We start from the raw sequence: 27,558 nt of genomic DNA, 5'->3' as shown, positions 1-27,558 counted from the left end.
GGCCAGTAGGAGGCAATCTATCCTCCGGTCTAAAAATACACAGCAACAGAAAATGTTTGGACACACCTACTCATTCAAGGGTTTTTCTTTGTTTTTACTATTTTCTACATTGTAGAATAACAACAAAGGCATCAAAACGATGAAATAACACATATGGAATCATGCAGTAACCAAAGAAGTGTTGGCTGCTTTTCCTTCACTCTGCGGTCCAACTCATCCAAAACCATCTCAATTGGGTTGAGATCAGGTGATTCTGGAGGCCAGATCATTTGATGTAGCACTCCATCACCCTCCTTGGTCAAATAGCCCTTACACAGCCTGGGTGTGTTTTCTGTCATTGTCCTGTTGAAAAACAAATGATAGTCCCACTAAGTGCAAACCAGATAGGATGGCGTAGAGCTGCAGAATGCTGTGGTAGCCATGCTGGTTAAAACCTCTTATGGCTGCATCCCTTGTTCTCAATTTCCGCCTGAAGACATACCCTAATCTAACTGCCTGTAGCTCAGCCCCAGAGGCAAGGATATGCATATTCTTGGTATCATTTGAATGGAAACATTCTGAAGTTTGTGGAAATGTTAATTGAATGTGGGAGAATATAACACAGCAGATATGGTGGAAGAGAAAGAAAGAGCATACGTTTTCTGTTTTTATTGTTGTAGCATCATCTTTCACATGTACTAGAATAGCCACACAGTCAGATAGGATGCTGGAGATAATTTTGATGGATAACACAAGAGGGCAACTGTAGGTGTGCAAAGTTTCAGACTGATAACTTCAGGAATGGGTGAGCTACATGACATTTAGCATGAAGTCACCCAGGTGTCCCACACAAGTTGCCCAAATGTACCCAAGTGGCCAAATTGGTGAAATGACCTATAACTATATACAACAGTGCAAATAACTATATACAACATATCAAAAAGCAATTCTAACACACACACAAAAAAATAAATATTAGAAAATAAATATTATTAAAAAACAGTACACCCTTTGAAAGTCGTCTACACAATATTTTGCTGACTGTTCAATGTCCCATAGCAGTCTCTTTCAGATGTAAAGCAGAGGAAAACTGAACAAGTGGTGCAGGTCATGCGACACAGAACACAACGACGCCTCCATGCTGTGCCCTTTTGGCCCTGAGGTACAGTCATGCCTGCAGTAATGAACTGTGGCATATGAACACCACTGGAGGCAGGAGTAGAGGGGGCAGAGGTAGAGCGGGCAGCATGGCACCGGGGGCTCCCAGTTGGAGTCGCTATCACCGTGAAAGAAAACATTTAAAAAAATATTTGTATTGTATGACCCTTTAATCAACACATAAAATAAACAGATATGTATTGTATAGAGCAGAGGGAAAAGACACTAAGGTGAAGTGCTGTTCCATTCAACTCCGGCCATTGTTGTGAGCCTGCCCTCCCCTGAACTGCACCCAATGGCTATTTCATATGGAAATGGAGAGGAGTAGCAGGCGCAGTGGCCATGCGTGTGTTTGCTGTTCTACTCAATTCCATTTGAATAAAAAAAATAGAAAATATATATATATATATGACATGGAATATATATATATATATATCACACATTTCATTGCAAAAAAAAAATATATACACACACACATATATATATAAAAAGAGAGATATCTATATCTGTCTATCTATCTATCTGTGTGTGTGTGTGTGTGTGTGTGTGTGTGTGTGTGTGTGTGTGTGTGTGTGTGTGTGTGTGTGTGTGTGTGTGTGTGTGTATATATATATATATATATATATATATGTATATTTTTTGAGTGCAAAAAAAACACAAACAAATATATATATTTCATAAAATGGCATTAGCACTTACCCGTCCAGAAATACGTCCTGTCCTTGCAGAAACAGCTCCTCAGCTTCTGTTTGAATCATAACACTCAAAGATTCCTCAAAAAAAAAAATCTGTCTCACTTTCACTTTTTCACTTTAGACTTTGATTTTGCTTTTCCTGATTTATTTGTCATGATGTTTTCAATGAAATCATTGAAAATACAACGTTCCAAAATACTGCTGCGCGTAACAAGCGTCACAGCAACTCCTCTGATAGTCAAGGCGAGAATGGAGTTTGTTATCCGTGCATTTACAAACAAGGAATGGTGGTCCAACCCAAAACCATTACATACTGGCGTTTACCTCAGCTCATTGGCTATCTACCCAGCTAGATTTCAAGAAGATCAGTGGTCATTGGGCGGAAATACAGTCAATCAACGAAGCTTCGCTAAAATTATTGGTGCGCAAGGTAGTCATTGCTCGTTGTCTTCAAATCAGTTCACTTCGGTCAATACTCCCCGCAAAAAAAAACAATGACATTTGGCTGTGTTGCAAACTTCCAGAGGAATGCACTGAAACCAACCATGACTGGATAAACGATTGTTTACCGCGTATAATTACGTCGAATGCTCCGTAAAAAAATTATAGAGATGGAATTCACGGCACAAACGGGTTACAAAATGTTTTGATTTTATCAAAGAAAACAGCACTTCATTTGATCACTGGAAGAGAAATAAAGAGCAAGATATCAGAATGTAAGCCATAAGTTTACCTTCAGATGTGTATGTGTAAAAACTGTCATGGCGGAAAATGTTTTTGTTGTTGATTGCTCTTCTCAAACAAAAGCATGGTATTTGTTCTCTGTAATAGCTATTTTAAGTGTGCCTTGAATTCTAAATACATCACAGACAGTGTCACCAGCAAAGCACCCCACACCATCACACCTCCTCCTCCATGCTTCACGGTGGGAATGATACATGCGGAGATCATCCATTCACCTTCTCTGTGTCTCAGAAAGACATGGCGGTTGAAACCAAAAATCTAAAATTTGGACTCATCAGACCAAAGGATAGATTTCCACTGGTCTAATGTCCATGGCTCGTGTATCTTGGCCCAAGCAAGTCTCTTCATCTTATTGGTGTCCTTTAGTAGTTGTTTCTTTGCATCAATACGACCATGAAGGCCTGATTCATGCAGTCTCCTCTGAACAGTTGATGTTGAGATGTGTCTGTTACTTGAACTCTGAATCATTTATTTGGGCTACAATTTCTGAGGCTGGTAGCTCTAATTAACTTATCCCATGCAGCAGAAGTAACTCTGGGTCTTCCTTTCCTGTGGCGGTCCTCATTAGAACCGGTTTCATCATAGCGCTTGATGGTTTTGCGACTGCACACACTTTCAAAGTTCTTGAATGACAGACCTTCATGTCTTAAAGTAATGATGGACTGTCGTTTCTCTTTGCTTATTTGAGCTGTTCTTGCCATAATATGGACTTGGTATTTTACCAAATAGGGCTATCTTCTTTATACCACCCCTAACGTGTCACACCACAACGGATTGCCTCAAACACATTAACCTCTTACACTTATGGTGGCGCTATTTCATTTTTGGAAGAAAAACGTTCCCGTTTTAAACAAGATATTTTGTCTCAAAAAGATGCTTGACTATGCATATAATTGCTACTGTTCGAAAGAAAACACTCTGACGTGTCCAGAAATACAAGGAAATGACAAGGATTTTTGGGGCTCTGTCTTTCATGATCTCCTTATATGGCTGTGAACGCAAGAGGAATGAGTCTGCCCTTTCTGTCGTTTCCCCAAGGTGTCTGCAGCATTGTGACGTATTTGTAGGCAGATCGTTGGAAGATTGACCATAAGAGACCACATTTACCACGTGTCCGCCCGGTGTCCTGCGCCGAAATTGGTGCGCAAAAGTCACCTGCCAGTATTTTTCCATGGGGCACAGAGAGAGAAGCAAGCTTCCACGAACTGCATGTCAATGAAGAGATATGTGAAAAAACACCTTGAGGATTGATTCCAAACAACGTTTGCCATGTTTCAGTCGATATTATGTAGTTAATCCGGAAAAAGTTTCACGTTGTAGGTGACTGCATTTTCGGTTCGTTTCGGTAGCCAGGCGCAATGTAGAAAACGGAACGATTTCTCCTACACACAGACGCTTTCAGGAAACACTGCGCATTTGGTATGTGGCTGGGAGTCTCCTCATTGAAAACATCAGAAGCTCTTCAAAGGTAAATGATTTTATTTATTTGGTTATCTGGCTTTTGTGAAAATGTTGCGTGCTACATGCTACACAAAATGCTATGCTAGCTTTGCATACTCTCACACAAATTAGTCAATTTCTATGGTTCAAAAGCATATTTTGAAAATCTGAGATGACAGTGTTGTTAAGAAAAGGCAAAGCTTGAGAGCAAACGCATTATTTTAATTTTATTTGCGATTTTCAGAAATCGTTAACGTTGCGTTATGCTAATGAGCCTGAGGCTTAGTCACAATCCCGGATCCGGGATGGGGAGTTTCAAGAGGAAATAAGGAAATAAATAATTTAAATAAACTTTTAACAAGGCACACCTGTTAATTAAAATGCATTTCAGGTGACTACCTCATGAAGCTGGTTGAGAGAATGCCAAGAGTGTGCAAAGCTGTCATCAAGGCAAAGGGTGGCTACTTTGAAGAATCTCAAAAAAATAAAATACTTGGTTACAGTTGGTTACTGTCACGCCCTGACCTTAGAGAGCCGTTTTATTTCTCTATTTGGTTAGGTCAGGGTGTGATGTGGGGTGGGCATTCTATGTTTTGTTTTCTATGTTTCTTTATTTCTATGTTTTGGCTGGGTATGATTGTCAATCAGGGACAGCTGTCGATTGTTGTCTCTGATTGGGAATCATACTTAGGTAGCCCTTTTTCCCCTCCTTTCAGTGTGGGTAGTTGTCTTTGTTAGGAGCACTATAACCTTTATAAGCGTCACGGTCGGTTTTTTTGTTGTTGCTATTTCTTGTTTGGTTGGTGACATTAACAAATAAAGAAAATGTACGCTCACCATGCTGCACCTTGGTCTCATTCCAACGACGGCCGTGACAGGTTACTACATGATTCCATATGTGTTATTTCATAGTTTTGATGTCTTCACTATTACTCTACAATGAAGAAAATAGTACACCTTATTTTTTAAAACTTGAACGAGTAGGTGTGTCCAAACTTTTGACCGGTACTGTATATCCCAATGCCCCAGGGCAGTGGTTGTGGACATTGTCCTGTGTAGGGTGCAGTCTTTCGGATGGAATGTTAAATGGGTGTCCTGACTCTGTGTGTCATTAAACCTCACAATTGCACTTATTGTAAGAGTAGGGGTGTTAACAACGGTATCCTGGCTAAATTCTCAATCTGGCCCTCTTACCATCATGTCCACCTAATCATCCCAGCTGCCATTTGGCTCATTCATCCCCCTCCATTCCCCTGTAACTATTCCCCAAGTCATTGATGTAAATGAGAATGTGTTCTCTGGATTAGAGCGTCTGCTAAATGACTTAAATGTAAATGTTCTCAGTCACCTGGTAAAATAAGGGTAAAAGGGTCTGGGTCTTTATTGATTAATTGTCTGTCTTTCTTTGCCTTTGAGACTGGCCAACTTGTCCCTCAAGTACTCTTCTTGGTACATGAGTAAGTCATGAATAAGAACAGTCCGCTCAGTGACATCTGTGATCCTTCTATGAACTCTGTTTCAGCACCAGACCTAGCCTATTTCATTCTACAGAACCTCTCAATCTGGCCTCAAAGTGCTCCTCAACCCGCCTACCAGAAGTGCCAAGTCACGGCGCTCTCATCTGCGGTTTCTTTGTGAGCTCACAGTAAGCTGCCAGGCTGTGGTGTGAAGCCTCCCGAAGAGAACATCAGGAACGATCTGTACCACTCCTCAACCAAATCTGCCTTCCACATTGTTCAGAGCCGGGAACAACCTGATTTTACACAGCAGATGAAACACTGAATCGGAGATGGGGAATAATATTCCCGCTGTTCCCTGCATTGCAGAGATGCTTTGGAGATTGTGCAGGTATAGCGAAAAGTGTTTCAATAAAGATAAAGAAATGGGAATTTAAAGAGTTCATACTTGGTAGGTGAAAACTCCCGCACCTCTACCAAAACATTCAAACTATATTCCAAAACCAATTATCCTTTGGCGACGTGAAGTAAAAAAACAAGACCCTCTTCAGAAAGAATAAAACACTACATTTGGATTTATTCAGAAAAAGGCCAAAGGGGCATGTAATAAGAGAGTCAACTACTTGGTAAGTGAAAACTTCAGCCTATACCTCATGTGACACGTTCACGTTAAATTATGTACCAACCCACTCATAAGGAAATGACACCTTGGTACAGAAAGAACCCCTCAACCAAACAGCCTACATATTATGAGTCTAAGCCCTTAAATCACATAGGCCTGTGTGTCATCTCTGACACACAAGTATAATTACAGGCAGGTATGTCTTATTTCTCAGACTGAGACAGCCCGTTGACTGTGCAGTGAGGAAAACAGATTTTTAAGACTCTAATCAGATACTAATGATTATTTCACTCATATGATGACTAAGGAAGATAAGTGGGTGCTGTGTAGAGTCATATTCTATGTGTCAGGAACATTTTTAGGAAATGAGACATGAGATAAATGGCCCATAATTGGGCTCAATCAGTATTACTTTCTAACAGGATTTTACTAGGATGTTTTACTGAAGATGTCCACTGTCAGACCAAGAGGCCTATGGGAGTAAACCAGATCTCGCTGCAACCAGAAAGTAATACAGGTGGGTGTACAGTCTTATAGTTATTGTCACTCTTTGGTACACAGTGGTCTGACATTTCTCTGTCTATGTCTGGCTGTACATGCAGGTGTTATGTAAGAGGGGCAGCTGGGTTTTAAAACATTAAGGATGCAGCTGTGGAAGAAAAAGGAAGAGCATCTTCACCTATAATAAACATTTAATTGAAAGGACGTGTTGTGAATGTGGCCGAGGACGGCTGTGCGCTCCTGCATAGTGCTGCCTCCATTAGCAATAAAAAAGATGAGGAGCAGAGCGCTTTCTCAGTCCTCTCCACTCAGCACGGAGAGCACTCGAGGAGGAGAGTGGTTAACAAACACACACACAAACCCACACACACTGCTTTTCATTCTCAAAAGCCTTTGCACGTACAGACTATACAGCCTACAGACTATATTTATATTTTTGCATTATCATGTGAAGTGTACAACAACTTGAAACTTAAACTATGAATGACACTAACATTAATATTCCCACTGTAGACCTATCTGTAATAGTGAAAAAACATTCCACAATCACATCATTAATGTTTGCTGCCTACTACAGTTACTGAGTATTCAATTTGTAAGTCGCTCTGGATAAGAGCGTCTGCTAAATGACTTAAATGTAAATGTAAATGTATTTAAGAGCTGCAGTTAAGTTGACATTTAAAACGGTTAAGGTAAGAGTTAGGTAAGTGTAAAGGTAGGGGTTAAAGTTAAGGGAAAGGAAAGAGGAAGGGGGATACCTAGTCAGTTGTACAACAATTCCTTCAACTGAGGTTAGGGTAGGGACGTCCCAAGGATTCCGGATAGCACTAACCTTTATTTCCCACAATTTAAACTGACTTGTTTTACGGACTGATTCTACTTCAGCCTGTTGAGCTATGATGCCCCCCTACATTGGACAAACAGACTGGCAGGGTAAGTTATCCCTTCATCAATGGTGAGAGCACGTACAGGGTCTTGACGTGAGTCCTCTGGGGGATCACGTTAAACAGAGGCCGGTGGGACTGGTAAGTGACGTGAACACTTGTCTGTGTGTGTACATCCAGGCAAGGAGCAGTTCCTGGTTCGAGGCCCAGCGAGTGGCTACGGTGGGGGCAGAGATGAGAATCTGTTGGAGAAACTGGAGCCCTCCGCGACCTGGGCAGAAAGCTAAGGTTGCAACTGTAATCGCGTCGTCTGAAATATAAACCCTCTGCTCTGGCCAGTGCAGACAGCATCCCTATTGAAAAATCACTGCATAGAGCCAGTGTTAGAACGATAAACTCTATGTTGACACTGGTGTCACCAGAAGAGAGGACCAGTGAGCCAAGCACAGGATAGACAAGGCTGGTGTCTTCACTTCAGAGGGGTACAGACAAGGGGACACATACATGAGACAACAGACAAGTGACAAAAAAAATACACTACAAATGTTTCCTGTAGGCTGGATTGTGGTGTTGTTGTGCTGATTGTAATTGTATGTTTTAAAAATGTTGTAATGCTGTATTGAATGTTTTAAAAATGTTGTATTGATTGCTGCTGCCTTCTTGGCCATGTCTCCCTTGCAAAAAACACTGTTTAAATGGGATTTTCCTGGTTAAATAAAGGTTAAATAAAATTATACCTATCTCCCCATCCTTCAACAAGCGACTGCTTGAGTACACTGAGTGGCCAGATACAGTATGAACTGCCATACGCTGCCTATACCAGCTGTGTTGACATCACAAGAGATTCACAAAATGCTTTGTGTTTGCTAAGGACTTCAGTTGCTCAGGAGGGAAAAGTGCTCTGTAGTGTAAAATAGTACTATTAGCCAGCCAATTTACATTTATGTAAATGTGTGGGTCATGTGTTTCTGCTAAGAGTAAAATATTGAGCAGCGAAAATAGGACATTCATCTTGACTACACAACCTTCTGGAGAGTGAATATTGAGCAGAGAAAATAGGACATTCATCTTGACTACACAACCTTCTGGAGAGTGAATATTGAGCAGAGAAAATAGGACATTCATCTTGACTACACAACCTTCTGGAGAGTGAATATTGAGGAAAAAAGCTTTTCCTGAAAGCACACGCAAGATTGATGATATGCAAGTCCAACTAAATTGGATTCTTTCCCAGGCTTTTTATTTCTTTCACAAAAGGTGTCTTGTCAAACTTTTTTTCAAAGTCTTGCAGAGATGAATTTGCTTCTGATGTGGAGAAGAGTGGGATAACAAAAGACTGTCAATGAAGTCCTTTTCCTCTCTAGACTGAGACTACCCCCTCTGACACTTGGGCCTGGGTAGAGCAGAGTGATGCTGTGTACTTATACTTCTCATTAACTGCATAGAAAGTTCTAAGAAAAATCCTGGAAGAGGCACAGCACACACTGCCCATGCACCGGTCCTATGCATCCATCTCCATAGCATTTGTACTCAATGAAGGAGAGGGAGATGTGATCTCTAGCCAAAAGTGAGAGGGGTTAGTTAGCAAAACATTGCCTAAGTATACAATTCTAGAGCTGAAGACACTCAAGTTCACTCCATCTTCGTTTCATGCACACTCGCTCACACACAGTCATTGATGTACACTCCCTCCCTCTAAAATCTACAAGACTTCCAGACTTGTTTGTTTATAGCAGTAAGCAGATGCTCCACATCCCTTAACTGTGAGCATGGCCCAGTCTCTCACACACGCACACGCACACACACACACACAATGTCCTGTTTTGATGCAGGACCCGGGTGGAAAACAATGCTGCAGTCTAAACGGACCAGTGGTATTTGTGTTGGTGGCTGTGAATGGGATGTTACAATCAGGCCAGGAACAAAGGCTTGGAATGAAGGAGCCCAGAGCCCAGGCTCACTCCCACACAGCTCTGGAGCAGGTCCAACAACATACCACCTTTATCTACCGGACCACTGTTCAGATTTGCAGTGAAGTAAAATATTAAATCATTTTATGTAAATAGCAGGAACACCTATGATAAATCTCTTTATACAACCATATTGCATCATCTCTTATGGAGCACAGCCCACGCATACACGTGGCTCTGTTTACTTCAAATGCCCAAAGAATTGAGGCTGTTCTGCGGGCAAGGGGGGGTGCAACTCAATAGTAGGAAGGTGTTCCTCAAAATGCCACTACCGTGCTCTGAGCATGCAAATTGGAGTTCGGGAGGCTCGGAATATGAGTCCAAATAAAAGTATGCGAAATGGAGTATGTAGGCCACTGTTCGAATGCATACTTTGTTTGTACATACTTTGAAGCATGCATCGATGCAAGCGTCAACAGAAAGTATGCAAAGAAATATGGCTCAATCACGTAAAACAATTATGCACATTTTCATGAAATCAATGGTGGCCATTATTTGAGCTGAAGTGAGAGAAAATACACTCAGACTTCAGAATGAAATGTTGCCTATTCACATATCACATGTTGCCAGACTACAATATTTTAGCTTGATATGTTAATATATACATACTATGTTCATTTTGGCATGGTTACCTGCCTACAATACCCACTGTAGGTCGCAAGCCCATAGTAAATCAATAGAGCTAACTGGCTAGCTACTACTGTTCCCTAGTGAGATAGCTAGCTAGCTAACAATTATTTGTGGCTAACTACCCACGAAGAATTGACATCTACCTTGGATAACATTGGTTTTAGGTCATTTTTGCCTGTTATACTATCTGGTTAGCGACATTAATACGATTCACATATAGCTAGCTGATAGTTATGAAGTAAAAATGTTTGCTTTGTGTATATCTTTTTTCGTCTCCATTGTTGCCATTGTTCTGGCTGGAAGAAGGTTCAGTGAATGGGGAGATGCGGCGAAGGTCATACAGGAGAGGGAGTGCTTCTCAAATGTAATGTTTTATGCGTTCTTCACACTCTCGTCCTCACAAGAACGTACTGAAGAGAACGTCCTCGGAGAATACACTTGGAGCATGAGAGTGTGGAGCACGGCAATATGCATAGAGAAACACCCTCAGTGTACACTATACACTGCATTAGGTACAGGTGAGCCTCTCCCTACTCTGTATTATACTGTTGTGTGTGGGTTCCAGGGCCATTGACACACACTGCCTCCCTCCCTCCAGCCCAAGATACAGGGGGAGAAGGGAGGATGTTCAGAGTGGAATCACACATTAAATAATCTTATTGGATGAAATTCACAGCACTGTGTTCTGGGAGCCTGCTTCTCCTTAGGCAGCATCCATCAATGCTTATATCAGTTTGTCTCAGACATTTCAAGCTAACATTTCTACACTACTTTCTTTAAAAATATATTTTTGTAATTTAGCAGACGCTCTTATCCAGAGCGACTGACAGGAGCAATTAGGGTTAAGTGCCTTGCTCAAGGGCACATTGACAGAACCTGTCAGTTACTGGCCCAACACTCTTAAATCGCTAGGCTTCCTGCCCCCAATGATTTTCTAACGCCTTACTTCACTCACATAATAACGGTAAATGGGGCATTCTATAGAGAACACTTACTGACTCAACATACACTGACTAAAGGATGTTTACGGCTTTTTACGGGATGTGCCGGTATGCACATTTCTGAAGCGTGATACATCTGTTTTGGTAGGGGGTAAAACAATTGGCGCTGTGTATTCCCTCTCCAGCTACAGCGTCTGGAAAGAGGGGAAGGAGGGAGGGAGGGATAGAAGAGATGGAGGGATAGAAGAGATGGAGGGATAGAAGAGATGGAAGAAAGGAGAGCGAGGGAAGGAGAGGGATAGAAAACAAAACCATGAGCTCAGACTATTAGCCGTCTCTAATACCACCTAGGGGAGATGGTGTCAATGGCATGTTTAAGTTGTTGCCGGCTGGTTTACACAGTGTGAACGAACAGTTAACAGATTTACTCAAGTCAAAGGAGACTAAGCAATATGAGGCGAGTCTGAATCAGTTGTTATGAGACAGATGTATTCTGGCTACATCAGAGTAGTTGAAACATATTTAGAAAAGCGTTGTGAAACTTCCCCAGAGCGTGTTGATGATGACAACATTTGTGTAACTATAAATTATAAATACATTTTCTGTTTGATCAAAAACATTGTCTCTCTGTTTGCCTCCTAAGTACTACAGAGGAGCCTGTTTATCTTAGTGCAACTGTTCAAATAGTTTCCCCTGCAAACACACAATTTTATGGCAGAGCTACTTACTGTGGGATTAAGGTGAGAAGATAAAGATGATACGGAAAAGTAATTTAGCAGTGGATGTGGACACTGGACACACACACACACACACACACACACACACACACACACACACACACACACACACACACACACACACACACACACACACACACACACACACACACACACACACACACACACACACACACACACAAATTGGATTCTTCCAAGAAACATAGGCTCTTGTGGTTTTGCCAAAGATGTGATTTGGCATCTTAAATCACAAGATGTGTTTTATACTAATTACCTCTGACTTCATATAAGCCATCTCTCCTCTACAAGGTCTGCAGGGTTTCATGGAGCATGTGTTTTGAGCCTGCAGGCAGGCTGATGTGATGAGCTTGGATAAGAGCAGAGGAAAGTGGAGGAGAGACGTAGAGGATAGGGGAGGGGGGAGAGGAGAACACAGCGACTGCCTGCTGGAATGGGAACTGTCCTCCAGTGAACAGAGGCAGCACCGATGAGCACAGGAGCACAGTGCTTCCTGTTGTTGCAACCTAAAAAACACTGACCTTCAGAATGTCGTATCATAAACACACGTGTATCGTGCACACACACGTTTCCTTTTGCCGCTCACGTCCGTCCCCCTCCCCCATCTCCAACCTCCTCCTCAGCAAGACTCTCCACACATCTGTCTCTCCCAACGTCCCTCTCATCACTTCCCCTTTCCATATGGACAACCCTCGACAGCAGGGCTCTGAGCGAACTTCCTCTCTGCCAGCTCCTGTCACTGTCACTTTGGTGGGAACGCACAGCAAGGGAGCACTCAGAACTCAAAAGAGTCCCTGTCAATTCCAGCTTTTAGAGTGCCCCACTTTCAACAGACTAGCATCGACTGACCACAAGAACATATCGACAAGTTCTGCCTCTCTGCCACTCAAAGCAATGTGCTTCAGCGGTTCAGGTCTGCTCTCATGTCTCAAATAGTACTGTGATGTTGTTTGTCACGGTTTAAGAAATAGATTTTAGTGATGGTAAATGGTCTTAGTTTTTTGTGGCAGTGAAACAAATGGTTAAATAACACACTGTGATCCTTTCCAACCCCACGAGTCCTTGCGTTTAATGTGTGCACGCACATGTGTGTGTGTGTTGAATACCTGTATACCGGCTGCATTTCTCGGGCGATGCCGATCACAGCTCCGGGAGGGAATCGATCAAACTCCAGAAACAGCTCCCTGATGTTGCTCCTGTACTTCAGATCCAGGTCCAGCTGTACAATGCGCTGCAGATCTGAAACAGAGTTAAAAACATAACTCAGAAATTAACACTTCTTGATAGCACCTGTTGAGTAGCAGATTATTTTGGCGATACATCATATCGGCTAAGAATATCAGCTATTAGTGCTGAGAGATCAGTGCTTTTTCAAGTCTGTTCCGTTTTGGTTCAATTATGCAAAAATAATCACGGTTTCCGAATTTAAAAAACTATAATTTATTTAATTAAATACACTATGGATTGTGTGTTAAATGCTGTAACACAGAATAAAAAATAAAAGTCCCATGATGGTAGTGACTGCCCATTACTGCATATCACTTATTAGCAATAATTTATTTACATTACTTTAATAAAATATTTCAGGTGTATATTACATTTGATTAATTTGATGACTTTATTATTTCATTCCAAGTCATCATCTATATAGAGCTGCTGCTGTCTGACAAAATCACTATTTTAGTAGTTTTCAAAGTAAATAAGGCATTTTATGACAGCTGAATACAAACTATCAATCACTCAGATCCTGTATTTTTTTAGTTTGAGATAACTCACGAAGCAACTGCTCTCTGTCCCTCTCGATCACGCATTCTTCAGTCTCTTTTTGTCACTTTCTTGGACTACTGCGAATTGGGTTTTTGTGCCATCTGTGTACGTGGTCTAGATAATTTTTTGGACTTTCAGATAATTTTTGGGGAGATCCATTGAGAGTGTATCTAGATAATTTTCTTGTACTTTCAAATTACTATTTTACTATTCCACTCGTTAACTGTATTATAAAATATATGAAACTGTGAGTAACATCTGTAGTTCAAGATGCCAAGACCCAAGGCATGGTTTTCAGATTGACACTGATTGATACTGCTCTGTTGGTCAACTGAGATAAGCACAGTATTGTGTCCATTGCACCTTAAGTATACCCTAACCTTTCACTGCCATGCCAACCAGCAAAACACAGGAAGGTGTAACAATGAACAGATAAGTCTCTCCTGGTAACTGGAGTGACTACAGCTGCATTTACAGAGGCAGCCCAATTCTGATAATTTCCACAATAATTGGCAAAAGAGCTGATCTGATTAGTCAAAATACCAATTATTTAAAAAAAAAGATCTGATTGGGCTGCCTGTGTAAATGCAGCCTAAGTGTCTGTAGAGTGTTAAAAGTACAAGTAATCGCTGCCTAAGTAAAGCAAGACAAACCATGCAATTTCAGTTAACAAGAAACAGTTTTCCAGCTTCTTGATATCAGACAGTGGCATGCACTTTAATCAAACGTGTCTGTCCCAATCTCAGAGTTGAGGCCACAATGGAGCTCGGGGCCCCTGGCCTGTAGAGGGCAGACTGCACAGACAATGGGCCTGCATATGGAAAAGGGAAAACAAGTGGCCTAAACTAAGCCTGTTGAAACCAGAACAATGCTGGGCTAGAGTGGGCTCTCCACAGAGGCTTTGGCCAGAGAGATATTTTAGGGCCGGTCTCTGTCCAAACAAGCAGCGGAAACTAAACTCAGCAGAGATGGTCAGTCGTTTTCTCCCCTGCTCTTTAAAGGGGCAATCCGCAGTTGCTAAATACATTTGTGGACTTGAATCAATGATATGTACCATTGATTCTTGATGAATATAACTTAGAAATGCCTCATGAGCATACTGTCAACTGCTGTACCCCATCAGAACCCAAAATAAGCTTGTTTTACTCCAATATTTATAAACAAAGAAAATGTAAACACACACTGTATAGCCTCAAAACATGGTTAAAACTATAATTTTGATATCATGGATGTTCAGTCCTTGTATCTATAGCCCTATGAATTTGAGAGCTGTTACATTTCTCCAGCCCCATCACAGTTTATTTGCTAAACAGTGGTGGGGAAAACCCTTAATTTTTTCAACTTCAGATTGACTCTTTAAACAAGGCAGTCCCCTTTACAATGCCTTCATGAGGTAGAGTGGTGGAGCGTCATCCCCCGACCGGCGAACGCTGACTTTGTTAGTTCTGAGGGGGCTTTAGACGGCCTGCTTTGGGACAGGGGAAAGCAGGAAGAGTCTTTGGCTGATACAACATTGGGCTGAGCTATGATATAACCACATAAAGCATAAAAAGACCACAGGGGCAAAGAGTCACATTTACTCACACTCTTCCATTGCCGCTTCGCTTAACCATCATTGACTGCTATTATGACACCATTTAATGCTGACAGGCAATGCAGAATCACCTAAAAAACAAACGTGATTTCAAATCAAATTCTCTATTAATACTGATGGAATTCTGGAAGAGCTGGGGGCTCTCTGGCTGGTGCCTTGGGTAACGTTACAGTGCAGGATAACAGAGCGTTTGTGCTCGGCCAACTCGGATTCATTTCAGTCGGCCTCGTTTCCCCGGCGGGAGAGACCAATTCCCAGAACTGTAGGGGTCACAGCAGGGTTCACCGCCATGGCCCACCTCCGGCGCCCAGCCGAGCGTCTCCATGGACCACGCCTCGGCGGGCCATGATGACTGCTTTGTTTAATCATGCCTTCAGAGAACATTATGTCTGAGGAAAGTAGGCGGCATTAAAGGGGGGCTTGGGGTTTGGGAGGGAGGAGACTTGGTCTTCTACTAAAGCCTTTTCTTATTTAAAAGAAAATATGTCAGGTGTGGTCACCTGATCTCGAGATCATATAGGCCTATGCCATATTTTGATCTTCTGTTTTATTTGTCTGATGTGACTAGATGTACATTGATTTTGAACCAGTCCCTTTTATAACATAATCCACTATGACCAACAAAGCTACCAACAATTTGCCTCATTCCCCTCTCACTATGCTTCAGGCCAGCAATGTGATGCGCCATTTTCAATTACTCATATATTGGATAAAAAGAGAACGAGGCTTTATCCATCCCAGTTTTATCTATTTCTATACAGCGTAGTAGCTGCGGGCTGCATTGTCTGTCAGAGATAAAGAGGCAGTCAGCAGTAGAAACCATAACAGTGTCCTCCCTGCCCCTGTTCCAGTAAAAAGCTGAGGGATGGGGATGGAGAAATGTAACCACTCTCAAATGTATAGACTATGAATGCAAGGACTGACCGTCCATGATATTACAATTATTGTTTTAATCATGTTTTGAGGCTATATATGTTGATGTAAACAAGTGGTGATTGCTCCTTTAAGACGGTTAGGTGGCTACGAGTCCGCCCGTGTAACGTGTGCGCTGGGAGTCGGGAAGCAAGTTCAGGGAATACATTTAATGAACGAAACATAATACAAAACAAGAAACACAAACAATGCACAGACAAACTGAAACAGAAACAATGATGCCTGGGGAAGGAACCAAAGGGAGTGACATATATAGGGCAGGTAATCAGGAAAGTGATGGAGTCCAGGTGAGTCTGACGACACACAGGTGTACGTAACGATGGTGACAGGTGAGCGCCATAATGAGCAGTCTGGTGACCTAGAGGCCGGAGAGGGAGCACACGTGACAGCCCGAAGCAGCGAGTGCATTACACTGTTTCTGTCTTGTCTGTAGTGTCTCAACATCAAGATGACAACAGCAGCAAAAGAGGACCTTACTTACTCTCGCATAACTGAACATGGGTCAACGTGGTTATGACTCATAACTTAAGGTCCAACTACCCGGCCTTATATGAACAGTTAAAACATTGAGTATGGCCTATTCGACCTAGGTACGCCCATGGGTAGAAAACCCCTGGGCGCTGAAGGGGGGTCAAGTCGATGACATCCCTTATGTTCTACCTATGGGTTAACAGCTGAATTACAGCACCATGCACATACTGTAGCTTTCTTCTACCACCCCCACCACACCAAAAGCATCACAAACCAAATGGCCATTAGTCTATTTTTATGTTGTTCAAAGAGATTTTGTTGTCATGTATAGTGGGAAATCTCTGGGGACAGACTGAAGGCAATCTGTTTAGGGAATACTACGTACTAACATGTTGTTGGTTTACGTTTCAAGACTTATATACTGTGTTCTATTCAAACCTAACCCAGCCACATCATAGACTATTTAAAGTGCTAGGGGACAGCTAAAGAAGACAGACAAAATGAAATGAAACATTTTGTATATTCCAACAATTTTGTTGACTCAATGACCCGCACTCACTTCCTAAACACAATCTAGTGCTGATCAGTGATGTTTGTACAGCTGTGTTTTTTCTCTCTGAAAACAAAAGGACTCATCAGTGGGTCTAGATCAGTGATAATGAGTGTTAAAGTGAACTACATGTAGTTCAACTAGTGATTTAACTACATTTTGCAGTAGGTTGGTGGTAGTTCAGTACTTCATAACTTTTTTTTGCCATTTAGCGTGTTTAGCTAACCACTAGAAACACTAATCAGTATATATACAGTACCAGTCAAACATTTGGACACAGATACTCATTGCAGGGTTTTTTTTTTTTTTACTATTTTCCATATTGCAGAATAACAGTGAAGACATAACTGTAATTTTTATTTTATTTTTTTACCTTTATTTTACTAGGCAAGTCAGTTAAGAACAAATTCTTATTTTCAATGACGGCCTAGGAACAGTGGGTTAACTGCCTGTTCAGGGGCAGAACGACAGATTTTGTACCTTGTCAGCTCTGGGATTTGAACTTGCAACCTTTCGGTTACAAGTCCAATGCTCTAACCACTAGGCTGCACTGTCGCCTGTAATAACACATACGGAATCATATAGTAAACAAAAAAGTAGCCACCCGTTGCCTTGATGACAGCGTTGCACACTCTTGGCATTCTCTCAACCAGCTTCATGAAGAATGCTTTTCCAACAGTCTTTTACAAGGGTGGCTACTTTGTTTAACACTTTTTTGGTTACTATAGGATTCCACATGTGTTAATGTAGAAAATAGTAAAAATACAGAAAAACCCTGCAAGAGTGTGTGTATACATTTTTGTAAATGTATTAATAAAAAGAAACAGTAATACCTTATTTACATACAGTGGGGCAAAAAAAGTATTTAGTCAGCCACTAATTGTGCAAGTTCTCCCACTTAAAAAGATGAGAGAGGCCTGTAATTTTCATCATAGGTACACTTCAACTATGACAGACAAAATGAGAAAAAAATCCAGAAAATCACATATGGTGGAAAATAAGTATTTGGTCACCTACAAACAAGCAAGATTTCAGGCTCTCACAGACCACAACCTCAAACAGTCACACTCCAAACTCCACTATGGCCAAGACCAAAGAGCTGTCAAAGGACAAAAAATTGTAGACCTGCACCAGGCTGGGAAGACTGAATCTGCAATAGGTAAGCAGCTTGGTTTGTGGGGGCAATTATTAGGAAATGGAAGACATACAAGACCACTGATAATCTCCCTCGTTCTGGGGCTCCACGCAAGATCTCACCCCGTGGGGTCAAAATGATCACAAGAACGGTGAGCAAAAATCCCAGAACCACACGGGGGGACCTAGAGAATGACCTGCAGAGAGCTGGGACCAAAGTAACAAAGCCTACCATCAGTAATACTATGCCGCCAGGGACTCAAATCCTGCAGTGCCCGACGTGTCCCACCTGTACATGTCCAGGCCCGTCTGAAGTTTGCTAGAGAGCATTTGGATGATCCAGAAGAAGATTGGGAGAATGTCATATGGTCAGATGAAACCAAAATATAACTTTTTGGTAAAAACTCAACTCGTCGTGTTTGGAGGACAAAGAATGCTGAGTTGCATCCAAAGAACACCATACCTACTGTGAAGCATGGGGGTGGAAACATCATGCTTTGGGGCTGTTTTTCTGCAAAGGGACCAGGACGACTGATCCGTGTAAAGGAAAGAATGAATGGGGCCATGTATTGTGAGATTTTGAGTGAAAACCTCCTTCCATCAGCAAGGTTATTGAAGATTAAACGTGGCTGGGTCTTTCAGCATGACAATGATCCCAAACACACCGCCCGGGCAACGAAGGAGTGGCTCCGTAAGAAGCATTTCAAGGTCCTGGAGTGGCCTAGCCAGTCTCCAGATCTCAACCCCATAGAACATCTTTGGAGGGAGTTGAAAGTCCGTGTTGCCCAGCAACAGTCCCAAAACATCACTGCTCTAGAGGAGATCTGCATGGAGGAATGGGCCAAAATACCAGCAACAGTGTGTGAAAACCTTGTGAAGACTTACAGAAAATGTTTCACCTCTGTCATTGCCAACAAAGGGTATATAACAAAGTATTGAGATAAACTTTTGTTATTGACCAACTACATATTTTCCACCATAATGTGCAAATAAATTCATTAAATATCCTACAGTGTGATTTTCTGGATTTGTTTTTTTCATTTTGTCTGTCATAGTTGAAGTGTACCTATGATGCAAATTACAGGCCTTTCTCATCTTTTTAAGTGGGAGAACTTGCACAATTGGTGGCTGACTAAATACTTTTTTGTCCCACTGTAAGTATTCAGACCCTTTGCTATGAGACTTGGTTGACAGTGCTGGTCAGAGCAAAAACCAAGCCATGAGGTCGAAGGAATTGTCCGTAGAGCTCCAAGACAGGACTGTGTCGAGGTACAGATCTGGTGGAGGGTACCAAAACATTTCTGCACCTTCCAATAGGACCTCGACCCTAAGCACATAGTCAAAACATCACAGGAGTGGCTTTGGGACAAGTCTCTGAATGTCGTTGAGTGGCTCAGCCAGAGCCCGGACTTGAACTTGATCGAGTATTCCTGGAGAGACCTGAAAATATCTGCGCAGCGACGCTCCGAATCCAACCTGACAGAGCTTGAGAACAATGGGAGAAACTCCCCAAATACAGGTGTGCCAAGTTTGTAGTGTCAATACCCAAGAAGACACGAGGCTGCAATCGCTGGCAACGGTGTTTCAACAAAGTACTGAGTAAAGGGTCTGAATACACGTAAAGAAAAATGTCTAAAAAACAGTTTTTGGTTTGTCATTATCAATTTTAGAATAACATTAAAAAGTCAAGGGGTCCGAATAATTTTCAAATGCACAAACACACACACACACACTGAACAAATAGAAACGTAACATGCAAAAATGTTACTGAGTTACAGTTCATATAAGGAAATCAGTCAATGGAAATAAATTCATTAGGCCCTAATCTGTGGATTTCACATGACTAGGAATACAGATATGCATCTGCTGGTCACAGATGCCTGAAAAAAATGTAGGGACGTGGATCAGAAAGCCAGTTAGTATCTGGTGCGACCACCATTTGCCTCATGCAGCACAACACATCGCCTTCACATTAAGTTGATCAGGCTGTTGATTGTGGAATGTTATCCCACTCCTCTTCAATGGCTTTGCAGAGTTGCTGGATATTGGCGGGAACTGGAACACGCTGTCGTAGACGTCGATCCAGAGCATCTCAAACATGCTCAATGGTTGACATGTCTGGTGAGTATACAGGCCAAGGAAGAACTGGGACATGTTCAGCTTCCAGGAATTGTGTACAGATCCTTGCGACATGGGGCCGTGCATTATCATGCTGAAACATGAGGTGATGGCGGAAGATTAATGGCACGACAATGGGCCTCAGGATCTCGTCACGGTATCTCGGAGAGTTCAATTTGCCATCGATAAAATGAAATTGTTGTCCGTAACTTATGCCTGCCCATACGATAACCCCACCGCCACCATGGTGCACTCTGTTCACAATGTTGACATGAGCAAACCACTCACCCACACAACGCTGTCTGCCCGGTACAATTGAAAACGGGATTCATCCCTGAAAAGCACACTCCTCCAGCGTCCTTCGCCTCTCCAAAGTACGTATGGGAGTTACAGCGAAGGGACCAGACTAACTCCCAATTTGATATCACAAAATTGGAGAGAACAGGTTAAAAATATATATATTATAATTATTATTATATATACAAAATGTAAAACAAATATATGTATATATTACAGGTTTAAAACATTACTTGTGTGTTTAATAGGCTAAGTGACATGTGACCCCAAAGTGATCTGTTTTTGCAATTTCAGATTTAATATCAAAGTAGTTTGCATTTACTGAACTACTTTTTCAAAGTACCTTTAGTTAAGTAAACTATATTTTCTTAAGGGTGTGAAGTAATTGGTAGCTTGGTAAACTATTTTAAGAATAGCTTCCCCAACACTTGTCGAGATACAAGTAGTAGTGAGGAGGACAATTACTGAGGGGAGTGAAAGTGCTCACACCACCTCCCCTCCTTCCAACAACCCACTCAGCTGAAATCAGAGGAGGCTGTATGTAGGTCAGCGAAAGTGACACTACAGCTGCATCTTGGTCTCATTCTCCACAGCAAAGCTGAGCCGAAGGACCCGTCTCCCACCTCTACTCTCTTCCAATGTACACTGTAACAAATGAAAGCAAGGCTATTATTTATTTATCACTGTTGAGATATGATTACAATGACTTTCCAATCACCAATGCATTGACAGCCATCTGATGAACTCACTGTAACTGGGACAGAAAAAGACATTGAACCACGCTGAAAACAACACAGAACTGTGTTGTTATTGCAGTTTATATGGAATAACAGTCTCACTGTGGAATAGTACAGACTAAAGTCCATTTTAAGAATATCTTCATAGGAACTGCCATACATTCCCTGAAAAAAAGGGGGCTTACCCCTCAGAGGGATGATAATGCTGCGTGACGTGTTGTGATTAACTGTCTGTGTTGTTTGTTGTAGTAGCCACATGACATGACACAACAGACCTTCCATATCAGGCTGTTTTGACGTTGTCTAGACACATTCATATATTATACTACACTGCTCAAAAAAATAAAGGGAACACTAAAATAACACATCCTAGATCTGAATGAATGAAATATTCTTATTAAATACTTTTTTCTTTACATAGTTGAATGTGCTGACAACAAAATCACACAAAAAGTATCAATGGAAATCAAATTTATCAACCCATGGAGGTCTGGATTTGGAGTCACACTCAAAATTAAAGTGGAAAACCACACTACAGGCTGATCCAACTTTGATGTAATGTCCTTAAAACAAGTCAAAATGAGGCTCAGTAGTGTGTGTGGCCTCCACGTGCCTGTATGACCTCCCTACAACGCCTGGGCATGCACCTGATGAGGTGGCGGATGGTCTCCTGAGGGATCTCCTCCCAGACCTGGACTAAAGCATCCGCAAACTCCTGGACAGTCTGTGGTGCAACATGGCGTTGGTGGATGGAGCGAGACATGATGTCCCAGATGTGCTCAATTGGATTCAGGTCTGGGGAACGGGCGGGCCAGTCCATAGCATCAATGCCTTCCTCTTGCAGGAACTGCCGACACACTCCAGCCACATGAGGTCTAGCATTGTCTTGCATTAGGAGGAACCCAGGGCCAACCGCACCAGCATATGGTCTCACAAGGGGTCTGAGGATCTCATCTCGGTACCTAATGGCAGTCAGGCAACCTCTGGCGAGCACATGGAGGTCTGTGCGGCCCCCCCAATGAAATGCCACCCCACACCATGACTGACCCACCGCCAAACCGGTCATGCTGGAGGATGTTGCAGGCAGCAGAACGTTCTCCACGGCGTCTCCAGACTCTGTCAAGTCTGTCACATGTGCTCAGTGTGAACCTGCTTTCATCTGTGAAGAGCACAGGGCGCCAGTGGCGAATTTGCCAATCTTGGTGTTCTCTGGCAAATGCCAAACGTCCTGCACGGTGTTGGGCTGTAAGCACAACCCCCACCTGTGGACGTCGGGCCCTCATAGCCCCCTCATGGAGTCTGTTTCTGACCGTTTGAGCAGACACATGCACATTTGTGGCCTGCTGGAGGTCATTTTGCAAGGCTCTGGCAGTGCTCCTCCTGCTCCTCCTTGCACAAAGGTGGAGGTAGCGGTGGGTTGTTGCCCTCCTACGGCCTCCTCCATGTCTCCTGATGTACTGGCCTGTCTCTTGGTAGCGCCTCCATGCTCTGGACACTACGCTGACAGACACAGCAAACCTTCTTGCCACAGCTCGCATTGATGTGCCATCCTGGATGAGCTGCACTACCTGAGCCACTTGTGTCTGTCTCATGCTACCACTAGAGTGAAAGCACCACCAGCATTCAAAAGTGACGAAAACATCAGCCAGGAAGCATAGGAACTGAGAAGTGGTCTGTGGTCACCACCTGCAGAACCCCTCCTTTATTGGGGGTGTCTTGCTAATTGCCTATAATTTCCACCTGTGGTCTATTCCATTTGACAATACATTTCACATGATGTTGTGCAATCAGTGTTGCTTCCGAAGTGGACAGTTTGATTTCACAGAAGTGTGATTGACTTGGAGTTACATTGTGTTTAAGTGTTCCCTTTATTTTTTTTGAGCAGTATATATTGACAAATCTCTTTCTAACTCTATTCATGACCAATGGTATCATTCACACAGCTGTCCAACACAGCTCAGTCCAAATCGGTATAGCCCAACCTATTTCCCAGGTCTCTCAGCCTGTATTGATGGATCTGTTGGGAAGGGTTCAATGGCTGAAACAAGCTCCCCAGGGGAGAGCAGAGGAAATAATGCGAGCAGACAGGCCCCCTCCCAGCATCTGTGGAAAGGCCTGGTGACTGCGTTGTGATTCCTTGAAGTTCTCAAGCGACAACTCTTTCATACCCGCTTATAGAAAAACGTGAAGTCCTTTCAGAGCAGCCCATGGAGAATGAGACTTTCTGTGTTGGGTGCACATGTTCCCAGTGCAACAACAACTTTACCTTAAGAAAGAGCTGGCCCTGGACCGGACTCCTTTCGGGCAGCGAGCCCAAACTCATAATTTGTTCAGATGGTGACAAAACATACAGTACCAGTCAAAAGTTTATACACACTTACTCATTCAAGGGTTTTTCTTTATTTTTTAAAAATGTCTACATTGTAGAACAATAGTGAAGATATCAAAACAATGAAATAACACATATGGAATCATATAGTAACCAAAAATCTGTTCCAGAAATCAAAATATATTTTATATTTGAGATTCTTCAAAGTAGCCACCATTTGCCTTGACATGGAATGCTTTTCCAACAGTCATGAAGGAGTTCCCACATATGCTGAGCACTTGTTGGCTGTTTTTCCTTCACTCTGCGGTCCAACTCATCCCAAACGGGTTGAGGTCAGGTGATTGTGGAGGCCAGGTCATCTGATGCAGCACTCCATCACTCTCCTTTTTGGTCAAATAGCCATTACACAGCCTGGAGGTGCTTTGGGTCATTGTCCTGTTGAAAAACAAATGAGGGTCCCACTAAGCCCAAATCCAGATGGGATGGTGTATGGCTGCAGAATGCTGTAGTAGCCCTACACCAGGGGTGTCAAAGTCAAATGGACGGAGGGCCAAATAAAAAATTTAGCTACAAGCCGAGGGCCGGACTGTTCGAATGTTCATTGAAATTTTTTTAAATGACGCATATAGTCTAGTGAACCTAATTGAACCTACTGAAAACCTAACAAATATATTCCAATATGATCAGATAAATAAAGCAATATTTTCTTATGGCTCTGTCAGTAATCTTTAATTTTCAACAGACACAAAAGACAAATTTCCTTTATATAAAAATCCCCATAACATGAACATTAAATGAAAGAAACCGGTATTCAAGGCACCATCAGTAGCCTATATTTTCTATTTTAGCAAAAGTGGGCTAAATTTACTTCAAAGAAAAAAACAATAATAGCAATTTTCTATCATCCACTCAACTGAAATATTTTTAAAATATAATTGGATTGAAATACAATAAAATAAAGTGCAAAAATCTATTAATCAAAAACAACACTTTGTTTAAGGAGAAGTAACATGCAGTGAAAACAAATATTAAACTTTAACTTTTAAACTTGAACTGAGTAAAAACTCTAAATATGTGATTGCACAGTAATGTTCACTTGTTTGAGGTTGAGGGTGATACTTGGTGGTGTCCCATCTTTTCCACAAGTTCATCAATGTTCGGGGTAAGGCTCTGAGCTGAGGAAATCCTCAGAATTGAGTGGAGGTGTTCAGCAGTAAGTCGACTTCTGTGTGATGTTTTGTTCAGGTTCATCAAAGAAAAAAGTTGTTCACACAGGTATGTGCTGCCAAACATAGACAACGTTTGAGCAGCCTGGATGCGCAGCTGGGGCATTGTGTCGGGGAGGAAACGGGCGAACTCCGCAGCACCCACTGCCGCATATTTTGCCAATGATATGATGATAAGCTGTCAGCTCACCTGTCGCGTTTTCCTCTTGCATCTTTTCCCGTATCTTCGCCACCAGTCCGCTCCTGTGTCCACACATCGCAGGTGCTCCGTCGGTTGTCAAACCCACGAGTTTTTCCCAAGGCAGCTCCATCTCATTTACACATCTTGACACCTCTTCATACAAATCATGCCCCGTAGTTGTGCCATGCATAGGACGTAAAGCCAAAAACTCCTCTGTCACGCTTAGGCTGGAGTCCACTCCGCGGATGAAAATTGACAACTGGGCAATGTCAGAAATGTCGGTGCTCTCATCCACAGCCAAGGAATATGCAATGAAATCTTTTCCCTTTTTCACAAGCTGCTCTTTTAGATTGATGGACAACTGGTCTACTCTCTCGGCAATGGTGTTTCTGCTCAGACTCACATTTAAAAAGAGTTGCCTTTTTTCTGGGCAAACTTCGTCACAAACTTTAATCATGCAGTTTTTGATGAAATCCCCTCCGTAAATGGCCGGGCTGATTTAGCGATCTCTTCTGCCAAAATAAAACTGGCCTTGACAGCAGCCTGGCCTTGTGATTTGGCTTTTTTGAACAGAGCCTGTCGAGATTTGAGGCCTCGTTTTAATTCCTCTGCCTTTTGTAGCCTTTGTTCCATGTCCATATTCTTGTTTTTGTCCGCGTGTTTCGTTTCATAATGTCGTCTCAGATTATACTCTTTCAGTACCGCCACACTTTCTCCACACAGAAGACACACAGGTTTTCCAGCTACCTCCGTGAACATATACTCCGACTCCCACCTTGTTTGAAACCCCGGTTCTCAGTGTCCACCTTCCGTTTTGCCATTTTTGATGGGTATCTGAAAGTTAATTTTACTGTGATGCTGACGACTGCTGTGCCAATAAATATTGAAATGAAGCAGCCTACTGCTCGGTGCGTCACCGTTGCATTGTGGGAAATGTAGTATTGGTGCGTGTAAAAGATCTGCGGGCTGCCGGCTTGCTGCGGTCTGCGGGCCGGTTCTAATAATAAATCAAGATCATCCCAGGGGCCGTAAAAAACCTTCTCGCGGGCCGGATGTGGCCCGCGGGCCTTGACTCTGACATATGTGCCCTACACCATCACACGGGGTGGCAGGTAGCCTAGTGGTTAGAGCTTTGGACCAGTAACCAAAAGATTGCTTGATCGAATCCCTGAGCTGACAAGGTAAAAATCTGTCGTTCTGCCCCGAAGGCAGTTAACCCACTGTTCCTAGGCTGTCATTGTAAAGACGAATTTGTTCTTAACTGTCGTATCTCTATGCTTATTTCAGCTGTTCTTACCGAGTGGTGCAGCGGCCTAAGGCACTGCATCCCGGGCTGTATCAAAAACAGACATTATTATGAGTTCCATAGGGCGGCGCACAATTGGGCCAGTGTCGTCTGGGTTAGGGTAGGTTTCGGCCCGGGGTAAGCCGTCATTGTAAAATAAGAATTTGTTCTTAACTGCCTTGCCTTGTGAAATAAAAAATGTTTTTATAAAAAAAATATGAACTTTTTACCAAATAGGGCTATCTTCTGTATACCACCCACACCTTGTCACAACACAACTGATTGCCTCAAATGCATTAAGAAGGAAAGAAATTCTACTAATGTACGTTTAACAAGGCACACACGTGAATAGGAATGCATTCCAGGTAACTACCTCATGAAACTGGTTGAGAGAATGCCAAGAGGTTGCAAAGCTGTCATCAAGGTAAAGGGTGGCTACTTTGAAGAATCTAAAATATATTTAGATTTGTTTAACATTTTTTTGGTTACTACATGATTCCATATGTGTTATTTCATAGTTTCTATGCACCTGATCTGCTTATCAACCACGCTCAGTACTTGACAAGGTTTCTGCTGATCCCTGGGGGAATGGAGTGTGGAGGTGATAGAGAGCTGTCTAAACAACATAACCAATTCTCTAACAAAAGGGCCAGGTGTGGTTGAGGCCAGAGGAACAGTCAGGTCAGAACATGTTGTAGAGACCCCCTGGGACTTCAGAGGTAAACATCAGACACTTCTAAAGGATTCATTTCTCTGGGGCTAAATTAAATTACTGAGAAATATTTCCATTGTGTACTCTCCCTCGTCTATTCTGAAGAGCGAGTTCTGCATTTGATGCTTATTTTTAATATAAGGATAGAATGGCACTGCAATGGATAGCTGCCATTTTACGGGCTCCTGAACAATTCTGCTATTTTGCGGGGGTCACTACAGTCCCTGGTTTGATTCCAGGCTGTATCACAATCAGCTATTATTGGGAGTCCCATTGGGCGGCGCACAATTGGCCCAGCGTCGTCCGGGTTTGGCCATCATTGTAAAGAAGAAATTGTTCTCAACTGACTTGCCTAGTTTTATTCACATCACATCACTGCTCTAGAGGAGATCTGCATGGAGCAATGGGCCAAAATACCAGCAACAGTGTGTGAAAACCTTGTGAAGAC

At 42.4% G+C, this 27,558-nt stretch overlaps 1 protein-coding gene across 2 annotated transcripts in view; it reads right to left on the bottom strand.

Moving 5' to 3' along the window:
- Positions 1-27,558, bottom strand: part of xxylt1 (xyloside xylosyltransferase 1) — a 75,426-nt gene that overhangs the window by 21,190 nt on the left and 26,678 nt on the right. For both annotated transcript variants that reach the window (XM_064952322.1, XM_064952323.1), the window contains one exon: positions 12,883-13,015. In XM_064952322.1, the coding sequence (XP_064808394.1) occupies positions 12,883-13,015 (133 nt within the window). The remainder of the gene's footprint in view (positions 1-12,882; positions 13,016-27,558) is intronic.

The sequence above is a fragment of the Oncorhynchus masou genome, chromosome 31 (genome assembly GCF_036934945.1).
Source record: "Oncorhynchus masou masou isolate Uvic2021 chromosome 31, UVic_Omas_1.1, whole genome shotgun sequence".
NCBI lineage: Eukaryota > Metazoa > Chordata > Actinopteri > Salmoniformes > Salmonidae > Oncorhynchus > Oncorhynchus masou.
Note: the sequence above shows the minus strand (reverse complement) of the source record. Positions and strands in the feature narration are given on the sequence as shown.